General features: G+C 41.7%; 1 protein-coding gene across 1 annotated transcript in view; it reads left to right on the top strand.

Moving 5' to 3' along the window:
- Nucleotides 1–815: 815 nt before the first annotated feature.
- The window catches only part of wnt5b (wingless-type MMTV integration site family, member 5b), a 145168-nt gene continuing 124863 nt past the window's right edge, over nucleotides 816–21120 (top strand). Inside the window, exon 1 of the mRNA XM_043709313.2 lies at nucleotides 816–2036. Within this exon, the coding sequence (XP_043565248.1) occupies nucleotides 2031–2036 (6 nt within the window). The 5' untranslated portion in view covers nucleotides 816–2030. The remainder of the gene's footprint in view (nucleotides 2037–21120) is intronic.

The raw sequence follows: 21120 nt of genomic DNA, 5'->3' as shown, positions 1-21120 counted from the left end.
AACACTGTACTTAGGAATAAACTATTGTCAGCTATCTCGTGAACTAACTCAGCTGATCAATACATGGAACATGGAAATTCGACAGTCACCACACACAGTAATTAAAGAACTCCCCTCCCCAAAAATCTTCAAGAGACTAATAAACATTAACATAAAAAATGTTCAAAAATTTAGAATGGCATTTAAAAAAAGAAAACAATTTGGTTTAACATGGGGTATCGAATTTATCCTGAGAGAAAATTCGCTGATATTCACTTTGTGGGAAAGACGGGAATACAATACTTCACCGTTCTTTTATCAGAGTCACTTGGGTTAAATGAGAGGTAAAGACTAAAAATTAGATAAGGAAATTAAGGAAAATCGAGTATCAAAACTCAGCCCTAGGCACTGAACAGACAAGAGTCGTTTGGATAATGTAGGAAGTGTGGGTGACCTGTGAGATGCCTTCAGAATTTGTGGTGATATGTCTTAATGTGTTAACTGCTTTCTCTACATATTATCATCTGTAATTGTCAATGTTGTAAAGACTATGCAGACATTAAAGCACGCCTAAAAGTAGGGGACCAGAAACTCTGATCTTCTCGGATTACTTTGAGGTTTTAGCTCTGATAAAATATGCAGATGCTAACTCCTTCTACTCTCCAGCTTTATATTTTTTTAAAAATGAAGCTTTAACTGTAATGCTGTGTTTGTTTTTTTTTGTGTGACTTACTTTATATTGAAAGATCCGGGACAGTCTCGCTTTAAGGCGTTAACCTGCCAATGGGCTGTGCGCAAGGCGGGCAGTGCGCAGGCGCGGTGCTGGGTCTCAGGTAGCAGTGTCAGTGGGAGTTCGGGAGCTGCGCTTTGTCAAAGTGCTCAGTCCAAGTGGAGCAGCCTGACCCGCCGCCAGCGACCCTCAGCACACAGGACGGAAGGCGAGCACAGCGTCCCCTGAACGAAGCAGAAACGAGAGCAGCCTTCACTGATCCAAACGGCAGAGAGAAAGCGCCACCAAGATAAAGCGGAGTTTCTTCTTTAGAAAGGCAACAACAACAAAAAAAGTTTTTGAAAACTTTTACAATAAGTTTTGTAGAAGTTTGCACGTTCAGCTGTTGGTGCATTTCAGAGCTGTACCTGGCCCCGGCTGAGAGTGGACGTCAGTTGAACACAATTCTTGGACTGCTGGATGAGTTACTTTGTCAAACGGAGGGGTGTATGTGTGAACCAAAGTAGCCAGTTGGAGAAAACTGGGAACTCGAGTGGGGAGCCGAGTGACCGTAGCTCGGTGCACTACAAGTGGCCATTCAATCGGTTTACTGCCGCTCGAGATCTAAACTAGACCGAACACTCGGGGGAGTAGCTCCTTCTGAGATTTTCTTTTCTCTCTGACTTGTTTCGAGTGGATTCACGTTTTCAGCATTTTCTAAGCGATCCCTGTGAGAGCTAATCGTGAAATGGCTGAACCGCGCTCCAACATTACAAGGCTCTGACAGACCAGACTGCCACACAGCAACAGACAAACTCTCACACTGATGAAGTGGCACTCGATTTGACAAAAAATAAATTGTCCCTCAGGTATACTAGACTGCAGGGAAAGTCAAATAACATTAAAATCAAATATAAAACCGAGGGACAGGCTTGCAAACTTTACATCGAACTCCATTAACGGGACAAGAGTGGGAGAAAGAGGTAGAAGACGCCAAGTGTCAATATTGCAGTGTAAAAAAAGAGATCGGCCAACTGTGTGAGGGGGGAATTGAGAAGAGTTCAAGGGTTGGAGCAAGAATCTGAGGAGCACGGATCCTGTCGTGGGCTGGAGTTGGGGTGGGGTTATGGATCTAAACCTGAAAGAGTTCCACTAACAGGTGCAATGCTGACACAGTCCAGCTCGATTCTTTTATCTGCCCTGGGCTCCTGAGGACCAACTGCTCCGTCCGTGCTTACCCTGACTGCTTCATCCTGACCGTTAGATTCGATACGGCACATCACAGCAACTCTGATTAATCCCAGCAGCCTGGATATTTAGCCGGGATATCCTGACCCTGAAAATGCAGGTGAGTATTTACCTCTCCTCTGCTCCATTTCTTTTCATGAAGCGAGTACTATTAAACTGAATGAGAGGTGCCATGGATGGAGGTGAAACGTTAGTTTGTTGGATTTGGCCTTATCGTTGCTGTTTGTACTTCATCGCGGAGTGCTGCAGAACGAGTGCTGTGTAGTCCTCGCATCATATAGCTATTTGTTTGACTTTGTTTGGAGTTTGTGTTTGCAGGTTTCAGACAGAACGTTAAGATATCTTTATCACTCATCCTACCGATCCTACCTTTCCCTACATGCTTCACTTCCCTTTACATGTTCCCAATGGAAGTAACCTCATTACTGTTCCTAGACAGTCTCGTTTTCTTTACATCTGAGTTCACATCTTCAAAAGTATTTCATTGAATCTGTGGTGTGAAACAGAAACCCCTGGAAAGAATGTTTTAAGCTGAAGCAGAATGTCGTTTAAACTTTCTTTCAATATCTCATTCAACCAGTGCCTTGGTTTTTCTTTACAAACACTTTACCACCTTGTATTCCAGACTGTACATTTGTTCAACTTTAACCGTGTTTAGTTTGTCCTGTGTATGGTGTTCCTGCACACACCGGTTAAGTGTGAATGTTGCTGCGAGGTACATCTCCATACAGCAGCTTTTCGGACCAAACTATTGGGCGGTCATTCTCGAGACAACCAGCTCATGGACTCTCAGTTTCAGGGCATTTACCATCCATCCTCCCCAACAAAATACAGATCTCCACTGCAGCCAATGAAGAGAGCGTTTTGACATGAGCTCCTCTGCCGGGCAGTGTCACCCATGCAGCTCCCAGCTGGCCTGTGATCGGCGTTGGGCTGAGACCGGCTGTGCTGGATGCTTGTTGTATTGAACGGGACGGATAAGGAAGCTCTCAGTGAACAGCCTGAGATTGATCCATCTGTGTGCTGGGTGTGTGTGTGTACACAGCGGAAAGGCCCAGAGTCGGTTTCCATACACCCCCGGCCAGCTGATTGAGTTCTGTTCCCTTTGGGGGGGTGGGGGGGAGGGTGGCGGGGGTGTACGCTGTCCAGTCCCATATTCTGTCCGGACCAGTCCGTCGCTGCAACTCATTTTCTGGCTCATTAAATCACTTCAGAAAGTCCTTTAAACAAACAGCCGCGTTCGGGAGGACCGCTCGCAAAATGTCGCGTTCCACCAGCAGCCCTGAGCAGTTCAGGGATTTCCTCAAACTTCATACCGGAGGCTTTGTGAGAACACCCGTTACATCTTTGAGTGCGAATGGTGTTTGTCGCTAAACCTTGTAGACCGCTTAGATAACTGCCAGTGATGCTCAACTCAGGGTTTTTATCGAAAGCATTTAGAACTACCATATTAAACAATAGCTACCTTTCTAAGACTTTAAAAAGCACTTTAGACCCAAATATTTTTTGAATTGCTGCAAAAGTTCTTTCCAGACGTATAGATTCACACTGAAGATAGGTGAAGTGTGCAAGTATTCGAAATGGTTCAGATAAAGGGGATATTGTTCAGTTTTGTTGATTAAAACCAGATCTGCTCGCAGTCAGTCTGCGGGCCCTAGCTCAGACAAGTCGCCCTCCTTTTCACTTGAGAGCTGCTCACTGCCGCTCCATCGCCACTGTCGCCTCAGCTCACTGCCGGCCCATCCTCAGCTCAGTGCCGGTCTTACCGCAGGGCTGGCTGTAGTTTAGAGGTGGACACTGTTGGCAGTGCTTTAGGAATCCTACACAAACCCCAGAAAGAGATGACAGCACTATGTTTTGTTACAGTTTGTTGTTCTCACAGTGTTACCCACAGACTACTCCTGGATCACGGTTGTTTTATTTTCAATTGAAAGTAATTCTTTTGGATCCGCTGAGAGACCTACAATAGAGTGGTTTATCTGCGTAAGTGATTCCGTAAATTCTTTCACAACGAGGGTAGTCTGCCCGACCGATTGCCAATATTCAAAACCCAGTCTTGAACACGTTATCAATCATCTCAGATCATGCGTCGTTAAGTATGTACTGGGGCTCGGTCAAAAAAATCGTTACAACTGTTAAAAAAAAAAATTAAAATTAAACGATTCAACAGTTTTCACCGGAAATATTTGTGGAAATGATCGGTCTATGATGTGCCCCGAAGTGAACCCACTGCGAGTGATTTAGGTCAAACCAATGAAGTTTGAAATATGTGAGTGGCTGAATTTCATGCAGCAAAGCAGAGAGTAGGGAGATTCCAGAAAACCAATCGTATCCAGGTTCTTCAGATGCAAAACCAAGTTCATTCATCCGCAGAACTTTCTGAATTCGCACGATCGGATTTCAAAAAGTGCTGAAATCCCAGAGCGAACCTGTAGCGAATGTTGCCTCTCGCTGGCAGAACGCTGTAACTGCAGGCCAGTCTGCAACTTTGGGGGAACACTGTCTCTCTGACCGGGTTGTGACTGGGCGACAGTCAGCACATGCCAGTTCTATTCGATCGTTAAGGTTTTAGCTGAAGAGCAGTAGGATTTGACATAGAAAAATTAATCGCCTAAAAGATCAATAACTGTTTAATCCTGGGTTAAATTGCAAAATATCACCCATTTCCGGTTATATGTAAATCTTGTCGAGTGCACAATCCTAATTTATAACCAGTCAGCCCATTCCACAGAAATCTTGTTCCATTTACTCAATTTCAATGTACCATCTGTTCCCATGACAGAGAAACTCCAATCCCGATACCCATTGTCTTTGTCCCAATCCGTGTTCAGTATTTAGAAATCCCGATTCACTTGTTCGATCTCTCATTACCACTTTGAGGCATTTTGATCTGGATCAGTTGGAACTGTGGTGTGAAATTCCACCGTACAGACCACAAATGATGAGAGTTCAATCTCCCAGCCAGTGCTAAATTTGTGCAGGGATTTCCGTTCACATTCCTGGGCTCCAGAAGAGGAAACGAGCCAAGTTGCAGATGACTCCCCGGAGACCTCTATTGGATAGTGCATTTGTCTGAATGTTGGGTGGGTAGTGGAATGGGCTCGGCTGTGTGGCCACCAGTGGTCAGGGAAACCTGCCAGCACTTACGTCTGGGCTCACATGAATAATGACAGTGTGCTGGAGGTTAGCGGGTTGTCTGTAAAATGTACATCAGCTTCAGCAGAGGGGAAACTGCCAAACAAAAGAAATGCCTGATGAAGCCGCGTGAACATCTATCTTTCCTATTCAGCGCTCCATTAAAAATAACAAACTTAATACACCCAAAGCATCTGAGCCAGATGTTTAATTTTCATATGCTTACCAAAAATGAGGAAATGTGTAGAATAAAGTTGCTTACATTTTGCTCACTATTTTCCAAAATATTAAACTCAAAATTCAAATAATTAACCCCCGCCTGACCAAATACTTTCCTACTTCTGCAGTGTTTTCCAGTCAAAAACCTCATCTCTACCCTGAGACCTCAGAATTACCTGTGGAAACCCCTTCACTACTTCCTCACCACTCCCCCTTCAAATCCTACCCTTTTAACAATGCTTCTTTTAGCAGCATTCTACATTTCAGAAGCACCTCATTAATTGTCAAGTACTTTTGGATGCCTGAATATGAGGAAGCACGATTTCAATACAAATTTTCTTCCTCCTCTACTTTTATTCTCCACGCTCCCCTTCCTCCTCAGCATTTATTCCCCCTTAAACCACTGAGATATTTCATCACAGTTCAAACTGGGAAGTTTTGAACGTAAAGTTCTCTGCTCCAGAAGAACTTCACTCTCTAGTATTCTGATAGACTGCTGATCCTCTGTTATTTATAAGAATTTAAAGAGTGAGCATCAGCAATGTTTAAATTTCACTTAGTTACAATGGGTTCCAAAGCAGAAGCAATGTTAGTTTATACTTTTTACCTAATATATGCTTTAGGTGATTTCACATCTGAGTTCATCTTCTAGTTTTTTCACAGAAAATGGGTGTCACTGGCTGGGCCGGTATTTTCTGCCTTGCCCTAATTGTCTTTGAGGAGGTGGTGGTGAGTAGCCTTCTTAATTGCTGCAGTCCACATGTAGGTACACCCAAAGCGCTGTTATAAAGGGAGTCCTAACAATTTGAACCCAGTGAGAGTGATATTGTTCTAAGTCAAGATGATCTGTGGCTTGGAAGGGAATTTGTGGCAGTGGTGTCCCCGTTTATCTTCTGCCCTTGTTCTTTGAGATGGTAGATGCCATGAGTTTGGATGCTACTGTCAAAGGAGTCTTAGTAAGTTGCTGCAGTGCATCTTGTAGATGGTACACACTGCTGTCACTGTGCATTGGTGGTAGAGGCAGTGAATGTTGAAGGTATTGGATTCAAGTGGGTTCTTTATCCTAGATGGTGTTGAACCTCTTGAATACTGATGGAACTATATTCATCCAGGCAAGTGAAGAATGTTCTATCATTCTGCTGTCTTGTATTTTGAACATGGTAGACAGAGAGAAAGTCGATAAATTACTCATGTAGAATTCCTAGCCCCTGGCCTGTTCTTGATTCTTTTGAATGTCAAAAGGCAATGTTTCTACTCTGTTTGTTGGAGATGGTCATTGCTTGGCATGAATATTATTTGCCAGTTATCAACCCAAGCCTGAAAGTTGTCCCTTTCTTTATGCATATGGACAGAGACTGCATCAACATCTGAGGAGGCACAAATGGTGTCACAAATTGTGCAATCATCAGTGAACATCCCCAATTCTGACCTTATGATTGATGGGAACTAATTGACAAAGCACCTAAAGATAGTTGGACCTAGGGCACTGACCTAAGAAACTCCACCAGTTGTAATGGTTCATCTTGGTTCAACCTCAGCCATCTTCCCTTTTGCTTGGTATATTTCAAATGAACAGAGAGTATTCACCATACCCAGATTCTTATTGACACATTATCCAAATGACACAGTTAGTCAACTGTGACCTTGATATCAACAGCAGTCACTCTCACCTCACCTCTGGAGTTCAACTCTTTGTCCATGTTTAGAGCAAAGCTTTAACAAGCTAATGGACTTAGTGGTCTGGTAGAAACCACACTGAATACAGGTATTAATGAGCACATTATTACTGAGCATTGCCAATTACCACTTCCATCACTTTGCTGATGATCAGGAGTTGACTAATGGGACAGTAATTGGCTTCATAGAATTGGTCCTGTTTTTCATGGTCAGGGCATTTCTGGTCAATTTTTCACATTGCTAGATAGATGCCAATAGCCAGTGTTGTGGCTATATCGGAACAGCTTGGAATGGGGCACAGCTAGTTCTGAGGAACAGATTTAAATACTATTGCTGAATGTTGTCAGGGCTCATAACCTTCTGCAGTATCTTCAGTCATTTCTTGCTATCATCTGAAGTGAATTAGATTGACTGAAGATTGACATCCCTAATGCTGGCGAACTCAAATGGAGGTCAAGATGGATCACAGTTTGGACTTCTGGCCGACTATGGTTGCTGATATTTTTGCCCTGCCATAATTTGTGCCCCCCCCCCCCCCAACATTAAGGATGAGAATTTATGCACACTATTTGATTTTACCAACTTATGAGCATGTAAATGAATTAGAGCACTGTGTGCATGCAGACACTGGTGGCTCAGTGTGTTAATGAGAATGAATAAGTAATTGAGTGCATGAGCAACCTAGTGAGCTCAGTTTGATTATATATGTGAACATCTGAATCTCACGGGATCATCATAGGAGATCATAGAATCCCTACCATGTGGAAACAGGCCCTTCGGCCCCAACAAGTCCACACTGACCCTCCGAAGAGCATTCCACCCAAACCCATTCCTCTACATTTACCTGTTACTAATGCACCAGACCTACACTTCCCTGAACACTTTGGGCAATTTAGCATAGCCAATTCACCTAACCTGCACATCTTTGCATTGTGGGAGGAAATCCACACCGACACAGAGAAAATGTGCAAACTCCACACAGACAGTCGCCCAAGGCTGGAATCAAACCTGGGTCCCTGGTGCTGTGAGGCAGCGGTGCTAACCACCGTGCCACCATGCTGCCCCTGTTTTATTTGTGATTTTGATGAGCATTTTGATGTTGGGTTATGTCATATATTTTCAGACAAATAGTGAGGAGTCTTGAACAGTATTGGAAGAAGTTGTGAAATATTAAGATTGAACACTTTCTGCATAATAGTCGCTACTTCAAATAATCAAATGTAAATAAAATTTCAAGATTATTATTAAACGCATTTAAAAAAACCATTGTATCTTCATCATCTGGTTTCAGCTATATGTCATGCCTAGATTATACAGCCTAAACAAAAAATAACTACACTGCAGTTACATTGCCACTTTTACATCAATGCAAAGTTGTTCACTAAAGTCGATTACTACTTAGGTTCAAGTCACTGCATTGAAAGTAACTTTCAAAAAAATGTGTTTTTAATTTTAAATGTTTTATTGCTCTGACCTGGCTGGTTTTGAACTTTGAGTGTTATTTCAGCTGGATTCATCCAGTAAAGTGGTAAGTATTCTATCACACTCCTAACCTGAGACTTGTAGCTGATGTAGAGGATTTTGGTAACCAGGAGGCGAGCCACTTACTACAGACTAACTAGAATTTGTGTTGCTTCTGTGTTGAAACAACTGGGAACACTTCTGGTCATTGGTAACTCTCAACATTGACTCTGACAGACTTTGTTATGGTAGTGCCACTGATTATCGGGGAAAAAGTTGTATTATTTATTGTTCGAATGGTGATGGACTGGAAAGCACGTGCTGCAAACATTCTCTCCTACTGGATATTATTTAGAGCCTGCTGTGGGCTAGTACAGACTGTGACTTTGCTGCTTTTGTCCTTTTTTGATAGTCAATGTTTTGGGAATACTGTCACCTAAGTAGCAACTTGAATATTTATCAGTGATTCCAAACCTTTTTAATATCAAGACATACTCCAATGAGACAAACCATTCCAATACACACCTTTCTCAAATCTATTCACATGTGGCTCTGGAGATTTGTGCATGTGCAGTCGATGTAGGGGCACATGATCTCAGCAGATACTGGCTTCAATAATAGCCATCAAGGCTCTGGAGGAGATTATGAGCATGGATGCAATCTTGAAGCTCAGTTAAAGCAGCATTGCTTGCTGAAAATTTTATGGCACGCTACTCACCTTGTTGCGACACACTAGTGTGAAAATTACTGATGCATATCAGTTTTTTCACTGTCCTTAAATCAGAATCTTGGAATTCCCATCCGTGATAGCATTTTGGGATACCATCATCAATAATGCTTACACCACACCCTGCATCCGAAAGGCTAAGAGCATTGTGGAAGACCCCACATACCCCTCACTCAAACTCTTCTCCCTCCTGCCATCTGGCAGAAGATACTGGAGCATTCGGTCTCTCATGGCCAGACTGTGCAACACTTTCTTCCTCTAAGCCATCAGGCTCCTTAACATAGCATGATCGTACTTTTTCCCATCTGAAGTTCTCCAAATTGCTGCTGGAAAATGTGGATTATCCATCATTCTTCTATTACACGGTAAGTTGCGTTATTTTGCATTTCTTATGCACTTTATGCCGTGTATGAGTGTGTAGTTTGTGCTGATCATGTAGTACACTTGGTCCTGGAGGAATGCTGTCTCATTTTTTACTGTTTCAGTTGTATATGGTAAAAATGACAAAAAGCTACTCTACACAAGAATGCATACAACCACATCTCAGGGATGGGCAAGAGATGGGGTTTCTCCACATTCTAAGGGAAAGTGAGTGTTTCTTAATTTAGTCTTTTTTTAAAGCAGTTTATTTCTAGAAAACATTAGCATTTACTAGCTTAATTAATGTTTTATAATTTATTTTAGTAGTTTTAATATCTTTTTGGTGGTTATTTCATTATTGATTCACTACTTTGTTCACATAACAAAGTAGTGGGGCAGCACGGTGGCTCAGTGATTAGCACTGAAACCTCACAGCACCAGGGTCCCAGGTTCAATTCCAGCCTCAGGCGACTGCCTGTGTGGAGTTTACACATTCTCCCTGTGTCTGCGTGGGTTTCCTCCAGGTGCTCTGGTTACCTCCCACAGTCCAAAGATGTGCAGGTCAGGTGAATTGGCCATACTAATTTGCCCATAGTGTTAGGTACATTAGTCAGATGGAAATGGGTCTGGGTGGGTTACTCTTCGGAACGTCAGTGTGGAGTGGTTGGCCAAAGGGCCTGTTTCCACACTGTAGGGAATCTAGTCTAATAACCATCTGTATCCATTCAGAATGTGGGAGAGTTTATACAGGCGGGGTGGAATTGGCCAGCTTATCCATTGTGAACTCTAAGATGTGGGGAAAAACCTATCCTATAAAACAGCACAATTTTGAGAAAATATTGCAAGACACAAAGCATTCTGGGAATATTTTTTGTGCCTAATTAATCCAGCCTCCTTTCAACCTTTTGAGTACTCGTGTTTTTTTGTTCCTCCAGTGTAGAAGAAAGTTTTAAGTTACAAGTATATGTCCCTTTGGACTTTTTGTATAATTACTTGTTTTGCTTTATAATATTCAAGGTCATTTTTGGGTTGTCGTTTGGGACTGTGCAAGTGTTTTTTTTTGAACAACTGGTCAGCTTTTGTTAATCTCACAGCTAGTATGTATGTTTACTAAACGTTTGCTGCTTGAAGTATTCACTAAAGGAAACACTAATAATATGGCTACCCATCACAGGAGAGTTCGTGGGTAATTTAATCAGTTTGTTGGGTTGATCAGAGACTGGTTCAAACCAATTAAATCCCAAAGGCAAATATCAGGATATGAGGTGAGATTAAAATACACAAAGTGCTTATGGTCATCTTAAAAATGGTAAACACAGAGTCCCATTGGATTGGAAAAAAAAGTGACAAAACTCAAAACAGAATCATTAATCTTATGGTTGTATAATATTGCCAATCACTTGTGGATAGAAGAAAATGTAATGTTTTGAAGGGAAGGATCCTGCTTGACAAACCTGCTTGGTTGTTTTGAAGAAGTAATATTCAAAATTGACAATTTTGATTGCTTATATCCAAACTCTCAAGCTCTGTGTTAATATTGCATGAGCTTAAGGAAATATATACCATGATTTACATCTTACAACCCAGAGGAAGTTAAGAACTGGTTCAAGGAGCAAAAATATGTGTAGTAATTGGGGAACTATTATCAAACTGAAAACATGCTTCTGAGTGGGGTGTTGTCTAAATCAAATTATATTTAAAGGACTCCATTTAAAAAACAGAAACATAATTTGGTCTAACTTTCAAATGTTTTAGGCATTAGGATTGAAATTGTCAAATATAATGTTATTGCCAGGAAACTATGGTAGATTAGGTTAGATTCCTACAGTGTGGAAACAGGCCCTTCGGCCCAACAAGTCCACACGACCCTTTGAACAATAACCCACCCAGTCCCATTTCCCTCTGACTAATGTACCTAACACTATGGGCAATTTAGCATGGCCAATTCACCTGACCTTCACATGTTTGGACTGTGGGAGGAAACTGGAGCACCCGGAGGAAACCCACGCAGACATGGGGAGAATGTGCAAACTTCACACAGACAGTCACCGAGGCTGGAATTGAACCTGGGACCCTGGTGTTGTGAGGCTTCAGTGCTAACCACTGAGCCACTGTGCCACCCAAACCACTGTGCCGCCCGTAGAGCGAGATAAAATTTGCAAGTGGGCAAAGTTCAATAGAGGATGGTGTTGTACACTGGGAGAAATGCGGTAGGGGGTAAGGCTGTCAGGAGCCTATAAGAATCTAAGCCTTCCATCACTGCAACATGGACATCAAAATAGAAACTGAATATTAAGCTAAATTTCCATGTGAGTACCATAGAGTTTGATGTAATCACATCAAAATAGTATCACATGTTTAGTGTGGCTGTGCATTTGAGTATTGCGTCTTAATTTTAATCAGTAAGCCATAGAAAAACAGCAGTGCAAATCCAGGAAATTGGGTAGAGTGTGGGATTCAGGGTGATCATTCATGTCAGAGTGAAGAGTTGGAATTGTAATAGTTCTATCTCTATCTTGGGAGAGGATGGAGTGCGCATTTATTTTTAAATTTTTATCTTTCTATTGTGAGGCCTATAGTACAATCCAATCAAAGAGATCGTTCCTTTTGTATTTGTAATATCAACCCACATATATTCACTGGACAATTTTTCAGAAATATCTTCCCTAGTTACAGCAGTAATATATTCCTTAATCAAAAATGCCCCCACCCTTTCTTGCCTCCTTTCCTATAGTGTCTAAAAGCTAGAAGATTGAGCTGCCACTCTTGTACATCTCTCAGCCAAATTTCTGTAATAGCTATGTCATCCCAAATCCCATGTTTTTAAAATTGCCCCGAGTTCATCAGCCATACTTATAAGACCTCTTACATTGAAATAAATGCAATTTAATTCTTTAGAGTTAGGACATACTAAATCTCTTGTCTTTCTTTTCTAATTGACTTGCTCTCCTCACATTGATTTGCTCTCTTTCCCATCAATCCTTCCATTTAAACCGCTACTTAGAATTCCTCCACTCCCTTTCTCCATCAGCATAAAGTCTCCCTGCTAAGGTATTTGTCCCTTTCCAGTTTAAATTAGACTCTTCCTTTCTGAACAGGTCTTTTCTGTCCCAAAGGACATTTCAATTGTCCAAAAATCTGATTTCCTGAACAATACACCATTTCTTCAGCCATTGATTTATCTCCTTTAATCTTTTATTTCTTCCTTTTTTTGAGTTTGGCATTGGGAGTAAACCAGAGATTACTATCTTTTAAGGTTTATTTTTTAAGCTTCTACCCAACCTCCTAAATTCACTCTGTACTGCTTTAATCTTTTCCTAAAACTGTCATTGCTACCAATGTGTACAATAATTTATGGCTTCTCAAACTCACCTTTCACAATATGCTTGAAACATTTAGAGATGCCCTTTATCCTAGCAACAGGAAAGCAGCAAACCATCCTAAATTTATGTTCACTGCCACAGAATCTCCTGTCTCGGCCCCTGACAGGAGACTCCCCTATAACAATAATTCTATTAAATCTTGTCAAATGCTGCCTAACATAAGAATCTTTCTAAGTGTCCAATAACTGACTGACTGGTCCTTCCATTTTCCTCAGAAGGATTATCCCCTTCAGCAGTTCCAAAAGCTGAATATCTATTTGACAGAGGAATAGCTACCAGAGACTTTTGAACTACCTTCTTAGCTTTTCTTACAGTCACCCATCTATCTGACTGATCTTGCTGGGTAATAACTTTTTAATTCTACTAGCCATCTCATTCTGTACTTTATGTCCTTAATAATAATAAGCTGAAAAAAAGGACGTTTTAATAAACTATCTTTCACTACCTGTGGAATATAGTGTTAAAGTGGGAAAAAAAATTAAACCTATGTATCAAACATATAAAACATAAATAAAATCAACCACTTAGCTGATTAACTGAATAATGTGCCGAGAAATGACTGATGGAGTTTAATCTGGGTAAGTGTGAAGTGCTGCACTTTGGGAAATCAAATGTTAAAGAAAAGTATACAGTTAATAGCAGGTCCCTGAACAGCATTGATGTACAGAAGGATCATGGGGTTCAAGTCCATAGCTCCCTGCAAGTGGCTTCCTGCAAGTAGAGAGTGTGGTAAAGAAATTATGTAGCATACTTGCCTTTATTAGTCAGGGCATGAAGTACAAGAGTCAGGATGTCATGTTGCAGCTTTATAAGACTGGTTAGGTGGAACTTAAGAGTATTGCGTACATTTCTGGTCAACACATTACATGAAAGAATGTGGAGGCTTTGGAGTGCCCTCTATACTATCGACGACACCTCCAACCTTTGTGTCATCCGCAAAGTTACTAACCCACTCCTCAACCTCCTCATCCAAGTCAGCCAGCCAATTCTGAATCCAGATAGCCAAATCTCCCTGTATCCCATACTTCCTGACTTAATGAATGAGCATACCGTGGGGAACTTTATCAAATGCCTTGCTGAAGTCCATATACACCACATTCACTGCTCGACCTTTGTCGACCTGCCTTGTCACCTCCTCAAAGAACTCAATAAGGTTTGTGAGGCATGACCTGCCTCTCACAAAGCCATGCTGACTGCCTTTAATCACACTATCCTTTGCCAAATAGTCATAAATCCTATCCCTGAGAATTCTTTTCACAGCTTTGCTGACCACAGACGTGAGACTGACCGGTCTGTAATTGCCAGGGATTTCCCTATTACCCTTCTTGAAAAGTGGAACAACATTCGCCTCCTTCCAATCCTCTGGTACAACTCCTGTGGAGAGTGAGGAGGCAAATATCCTTGCCAGCGGCTTAGCAACCTCCTTTCTCACTTCCCAGAGCAGCCTAGGATAAATCTGGTGTGGCACTGGGGACTTATCAATCTTAATATTTTCCAATATTTCTAGCTCATCATCTTCATCAATCTTGATCTGGTCAAGACTGTATCCCATCTCATCTAAGTTTTCATTTACAACAAATTCCCTTTCCTTGGTGATAACCAAAGCAAAAAACTCATTTAGGACTTCCCCTACCTGCTCAGACTCCACCCACAAGTTCCCTCCGCTATCCTTGATCGACCCTACCTTCTCCCTGATCATTCTCTTATTCCTCACCTATGAGTAAAACGCCATTGGGTTCTCCCTAATTCTTCTTGCCAAACCTTTCTTGTGCCCCCTCCTGCTCTCCTCAGTCCATTTCTGAGCTCCTTTCTAGCAAGTCTGTAATCCTCTAAAACTGTGCTAGATCCTTGCTTCCTCCACCTTATGTAAGCTGCCTTCTTCCTTTTGATGAGAAGCTCCTCTATTCTCGTCATCCAAGATTCCTTAATTGTACCCCTTCTTACCTGTCTCAGAGGAACAAATTTGTGTATCAATCACAACAACTGCTCCTTAAATAGTCTCCATATGTCTGCTGTGCCCTTTCTGTGGAACAATTGCTCCCAGTCTGTACTTCCCAACTCCTGTCTGATAATGTCATAATTTCCTTTTCCCCAATTAAATATCTTCCCTCGGTAACTGCACCTTTCACTCTCCAAGGCTATGCTAAATGTGAGGCAGTTGTGATCACTTTCACCAAAGTGCTCTCCCACCGCAGGATCTGACACCTGTCCTGGCTCGTTGCCGACACCAAATCCAAAATGGCCTCTCCCCTCGTCGGTCTGTAAGGAAACCCTCCTGAACACACCTGACAAAAATGGCTCCATCCAAACTATTTGCACTAAGGAGGTTCCAGTTGATATTGGGAAAGTTGAAATCACCCATAACAACAACCCTGCTACTTTTGCATTTTTCCAGATTAAGTCTGGTTTGGACAGACTGAGTTCTGTAGGGGTTCTTTATTCTGTTCCTAGTGTTTCATTGTGTAATTTTGTGAATAAATTTTTGTCCGTTTTAAAACCTGGTAGTCAACCTCGCTAACTTACTCCAGGTAATTTTCACTGTACACTTACTGAAACAAATTACAAAGTTATGATCTGGGGCTGCCTGCTTATGAATGTTTTGAGTGGTCTGACCTAGTCCATAACCCTGGCAACATTCTTGTAAATCTTTTCTGAACCCTTTCAAATTTCACAATACCCTTCCAATAGGAAGGAGACCAGAATCGCATGCAATATTCCAAAAGTGGCCTAACCAATGTCCTGTACAGCTGCAGCATGACCTCCCAACTTCTGTACTCCATACTCTGACCAATAAAGGAAAGCATACCAAATGCCATCTTCACTATCCTATCTACCTGCGACTCTACTTTCAAGGAGCTCTGAATCTGCACTCCAAGGTCTCTATTTTCAGCGACACTCCCTAGGTCCTTATCATTAAGTGTATCTTGATGCTGATTGTTGGTTCAACTTGGGAGGACAAGCTGCTGCAGGTGACATTTGCCATGAGCTGGCAGTGTGGCATCAGTAGCAAACAGGTCGTGGACTAGTACTTTGCACTTTGGTCTTGGCATGCAGTCTTGCCACGTTGAACAACTTGTGGTCAGCACTGCATGCAGGTAAACACCCTCATTCAAATGTCCAATTGTACAGTTAAGCAATAGTGTACAATAGTACAAAACATAATCATATTCTTTGGCAAAGAATATGCAGAAGTGGGTTGGTGCCAGGTCACAGCCCTGCTTTACTCCAGTGCAGATCTTGAAAGTGTCTGATGTTGTTCCATTGTAACCTGAAGGAATGCTGCATGTCCTTGAAGAAACAATCTCAGGAGTTCAGGTGAGCTGCCTATGTTATGCAGTAGTTCGAAGAGTCTGTCTCATTTCATGTAAAGTCCATAATTAGAATGATCTATATTTCTGTGGCACTTCTTCTGTAACTGCCAAAATGAGAAAGTAATGTCAATCGTCAATGTATCAGCTCTGTTAGATTAATATTCAAGATATATGCTCAATCCTAGATGCTGCAACTTTGTCCAATCAAAGCAAGCCAAGAGCTTCCCACAATACTTACCAAGGAAATGCCTTGGTCATTGAGTAATTACGATTTCCCCTTGTTTCTGCATAAGGTTTGTGGCATGCATATCTTCAGACACCAGTTTTCTTTCAGACAGGCTGCAGTAGTGTGGGTTTTCTACTTTTGATGATTTCAGGTGGAATGCCATTGCTTCCAGCAGCTTTACCAGTGCAAGATGGTCATTTTCTTTGCTGAACTCCACAATCATGAACTCACTGTCCAGCTTCTCCATGACTGGTGTGTCTGCAGTACCACTGAGAACTTCTTCAGTGCACTGTTCTCTGTTTAGAGTTTGAGGTAGTGTTATATCTAGATTCAGTGATGATCATCCCTGTCCTTATCTTCAAGGGGGCCAGTTTAATTATTGCTTAGTCTGTTGCTTTCTTAATTCCTTCATCCAGCTCTCTCACATCCCCAGATTCAGTTTGCAAGATATTGCAAACAGTCTGCTGAAACTTGATTATGACAACTGAGAGTATTTGAGTTTTGTTTGTGGGGCTTGTTTGCAGTTTGAGAGCTCTCCTTTTATGCTTTAGCTGACTCCATTTCAATTAAATAAACTACAGACTATTCTGCAACATTTCCTATAGACAATGAGTGCATAGTTGTAGATGGTGATGTGCAGAGAATCCCACTTCGACACGGTATTCTGGTCTTGCTTCTGGAAGGATCCTGATCACATGTTGAGGAGCTCTTAGGATGTTCTGGTCAGTAGTTTGACAAATATTGATCTGAGTTGAGCTTTCTTGAATGAATGGTACAGTTTTCCTTGGCTGTAGTCTATATTGCTATAAATCAGAGAATAGTCATTCTCACAAGCATGGTGACACTGCTGAAGGTATTACATCAGGTGAGAATCTATCCAGCTGGTGCCCATTCAGAGGATCTTTGATGTTTCCAGGACACCTTGCAGCATGGTTTGATTTGGAAGTATCTATTCAGTAACCTCTGTCCATTTTCATTATGCAGATTCTCTGGTGCCATGTGCACATTGGTTTAGATGAATAGTCAGTAGCACTCTTGCTTTGAAGTCTCCTGGAAAGTAGTGTTTTGGTGCTTGCAATTCTGCTAGTGGCAGCATTGTGTCTCAAAGAATTGACTTTGACATCAAGGATGGAAATGAGTGTTGGGGTATAGATGCATGAGATTAACCAAGCCCAAGAAACTCACTCCAGTTCATGTGAAGATTCTTAGGCTTTCCTGTTAATAAAGGGTAACTTGGTGACAGGATACTAGCCTCTGTGGAATCATTTCAATGGTGATAAGAGTAAAGTATATTCCTGAAGAAACTCGCAGCAGTCATCTTTGAGTTGGGTAAGCATTGCTTGTGTCATGCCATTGTTTGAGAAGCTTGACTCATTCAACCCTGCTACCAAAGACTGTGCCCAATATGTGGAAAGAATTCATTACTTTTCTGGGCAAACAACACTGGGGCAGATGAAAAGCAATGAGTGATTCTCCTGACAGCCTATGGACTGCAGCTTTGTCAGTTATAGAGTCATGGAGATGTACAGCACAGAACATAGAACAATACAGCACAGAACAGGCCCTTCGGCCCACGATGTTGTGCCAAACATTTGTCCTAGCTTAAGCATCAATCCATGTACCTATCCAATTGCCGCTTAAAGGTCACCAATGATTCTGACTCTGCCACTCCCACAGGCAGTGCATTCCATGCCCCCACCACTCTCTGGGTAAAGAACCTACCTCTGACATCCCCCCCATACCTTCCACCCTTCACCTTAAATGTATGTCCCCTTGTAACACTCTGTTGTACCCAGGGAAAAGTCTCTGACTGTCTATCTATTTCCCTGATCATCTTATAAACTTCTATCAAGTCACCCCTCATCCTTCGCCGTTCCAATGAGAAAAGGCCTAGCACTCTCAACCTATCCTCGTACGACCTATTCTCCATTCCAGGCAACATCCTGGTAAATCTCCTCTGCACCCTCGCCAAAGATTCCACATCTTTCCTAAAATGAGGCGACCAGAACTGTCCATGCCAACCAAATATCCTAAGTCAATCTAGTTCCATTTTCCAGCACTTGTCCCATATCCCGCTAAACCCTTCCTATTCATGTACCCATCCTCTTGTCTTTTCAATGTTGTAATTGTACCCACCTGCACCACTTCCTTTGGCAGCTCATTCCATCCTTTGCGTGAAAAGGTTGCCCTTTGTATCCCTTTTAAATATTTCCCCACTCACCCTCAACTAATACCATCTAGTTTTGGACTCCTCACACCCCAGGAAAACAACCTTGTCTATATCCATGCCCCTTACGATTTTATAAACCTCTATTTGGTCATCCCTCAGCCACCGATGTTCTAGGGAAAACAGCCCAGCCTATTCAGCCTCTCCCTATAGCTCAATCCTTCCACCCTTTTTTGAACCCTTTCAAGTTTTACAGCATCCCTTCCAATAGGAAGGAGACCAGAATTGCACACACTATTCTAAAAGTGACCTAACCAATGTCCTGTACAGCCCGCAACATGACCCCTCAACTCCTATACTCAATAGTCTGTCCAATAAAGGAAAGAATACCAAAAGCCGCCTGCACTATCCTATTTACATGCAACTCTGCTTTCAAGGAGCTATGAACCTGCACTCCGAGGTCTCTTTGTTCAGCAACACTCCCCAGGTCATTACCATTAAGTGTATATGTCCTGCTGTGATTTGCTTTTCCAAAATGCAGCACCTCACACTTATCTAAATTAAACTCCATCTGCCACTCCTCAGCCCATTGGCCCATCTGATCAAGATCCCGTTGTACTCTGAGGTAAACTTCTTCTCTGTCCACTACACTTCCAATTTTGGTGTCATCTGCAAACTTGCTAACAATACCTCCTAACTTTCCTTGAGGCACCAGATTCAATTCTTGAAAGCTTTTCAGATTTAAATAAGGAATATTGTGACCCCCAAACCTCCTCTAATTCTGAGTTGCTATCATTTTTACTCAAATTTGAGAACCAGGAAATTCAATTTTGGATTTCTGACTAGGTTAAGATGACTGGCAGAGGCATGTGACTTTGATTTATCCCTTCATGAGGCTGGTCAATATGTGGGATTAATGATGTAACCATGCAAAAGTGTCTACTGGCTGAAGTCCAATTGGGCTTCAAACAGGCTCTACAACTGGCTTCATCATTGGAAAATACAGCAAGTGGAGCATTTGAGTTGCAGGGTATTTCAATGGAAGCAGACACAGTTGCCAGGCTGACCAAGCTTGGGAACATCACTGAAGTGCAGACAATTGCATAGTCTCACTTGGGACATATCCCCCGATCGGAGGGACTCTAGGTTGACCCAGAGCAAAACCCCACAACAAATTCAAATCTCAGCCAAACAGTTAAAATTTTCTTCAGGATCCGGGCTGGCAAGCCATTGAAGTTGCTTTGGGTATGCAGATTCATGATACCAAGAGTTTCCCACTAAATCTGAATTAAGTAAGAGAACCCATAGGCCGGTATCTAAAAGAGTACACACCCTGTTAAGTCCACCTAGATCTGGGTTGGAACAGGTAAATTGCTTAGCGACATCCAAATCAAAACCAATCAAAATAAATGTCAGGTTAAATGGTCACCTGATTCTAATGGAGGTTGATACCAATGTGGCCATATCAGTGATCGCACAACCAGTTTTTAAAAAAAATTCGCTCTGGACTCACCCTTAAATTTGCACAAGACCTTAGCTAGGCTGAGAACCTATATCAGGAAAACCTGTACAGATTAAAGGTTACAACTTTTGGTTCCAGTCTCATATGAGAAGCAGCTGGTTCAATTCCCACTGATTGTAGTGAAAGGCTCAGGCCCAAGACTGATGAGACATTGCTTAAAATGAGGGTTCATATAAGCATGTACAGTGTCTACTAGTGGAAGTTTTAGAAGTATTCATTTTTTACAAGGATACATGTGAACAAAAGTTTCAGTGTAATTCTTTGCCATCAGTTCTTCTAGTTGAGAATTAGCAAATTATGGAACAATGACTTCCTATTTCTTTTCAAATAAAAGGTATAAAGTGCCTTCAAAACATTTGTAACAACTGAACATACTTAATGTGGGAAAGGCAATGAGCCAGTCAGGGGAATGTTGTGGTTTTATTTAAGAGGATGACCATCTTAAAATGTGCTCCAGATCTCCTTTTTCATTTGTGGTCTGCTGATCTGACAGTTTTGGATATGACATATAAAAGATGTCATCACAACACATTGTTTCATGAGTGAAATGATTTTGATTTTAATGAGGCTGTTGATTGTAGTTAAAGAACAAGTACACATTTTATGTTGGGCAGAATATTTACTAAATGGGTGGAACCAATGTTAACATGCATTACAATTGTGTCTCTTGTGTATTAATTGGCAGACTCAGTAGGAGGGAAATATTGTCTAATGGATGTCTATTTGACCTATTGGTTTAATCTTTGACTCTTGAATCAATAGGGTTGTTTGTCCTCGCCCCACTCCAGGAGTGATGATAACGTAATTTGAGCATGTAATTTATATTGACATGATAGTTAGCACCAAGGGAGTGCTGTCTTGTCAATAACTTATTCTTTGCATAAAGTATTTCTGAGAGCCCTCCTTGCCTTTACTAATGGTGCAGCAAGATGCTAAAAATTAGTGTACTATTAGAAGAAGAGAAAGAAGCTCTCTCAGCAATGTTCTTTCCTCAAT

This window comes from Chiloscyllium plagiosum, unplaced genomic scaffold (assembly GCF_037043375.1).
Source record: "Chiloscyllium plagiosum isolate Xiang-an unplaced genomic scaffold, Cpla_swu_hap1 HiC_scaffold_19, whole genome shotgun sequence".
NCBI classification, from domain to species: Eukaryota; Metazoa; Chordata; class Chondrichthyes; order Orectolobiformes; family Hemiscylliidae; genus Chiloscyllium; species Chiloscyllium plagiosum.
This window is presented reverse-complemented; position numbering and strand designations above follow the sequence as displayed.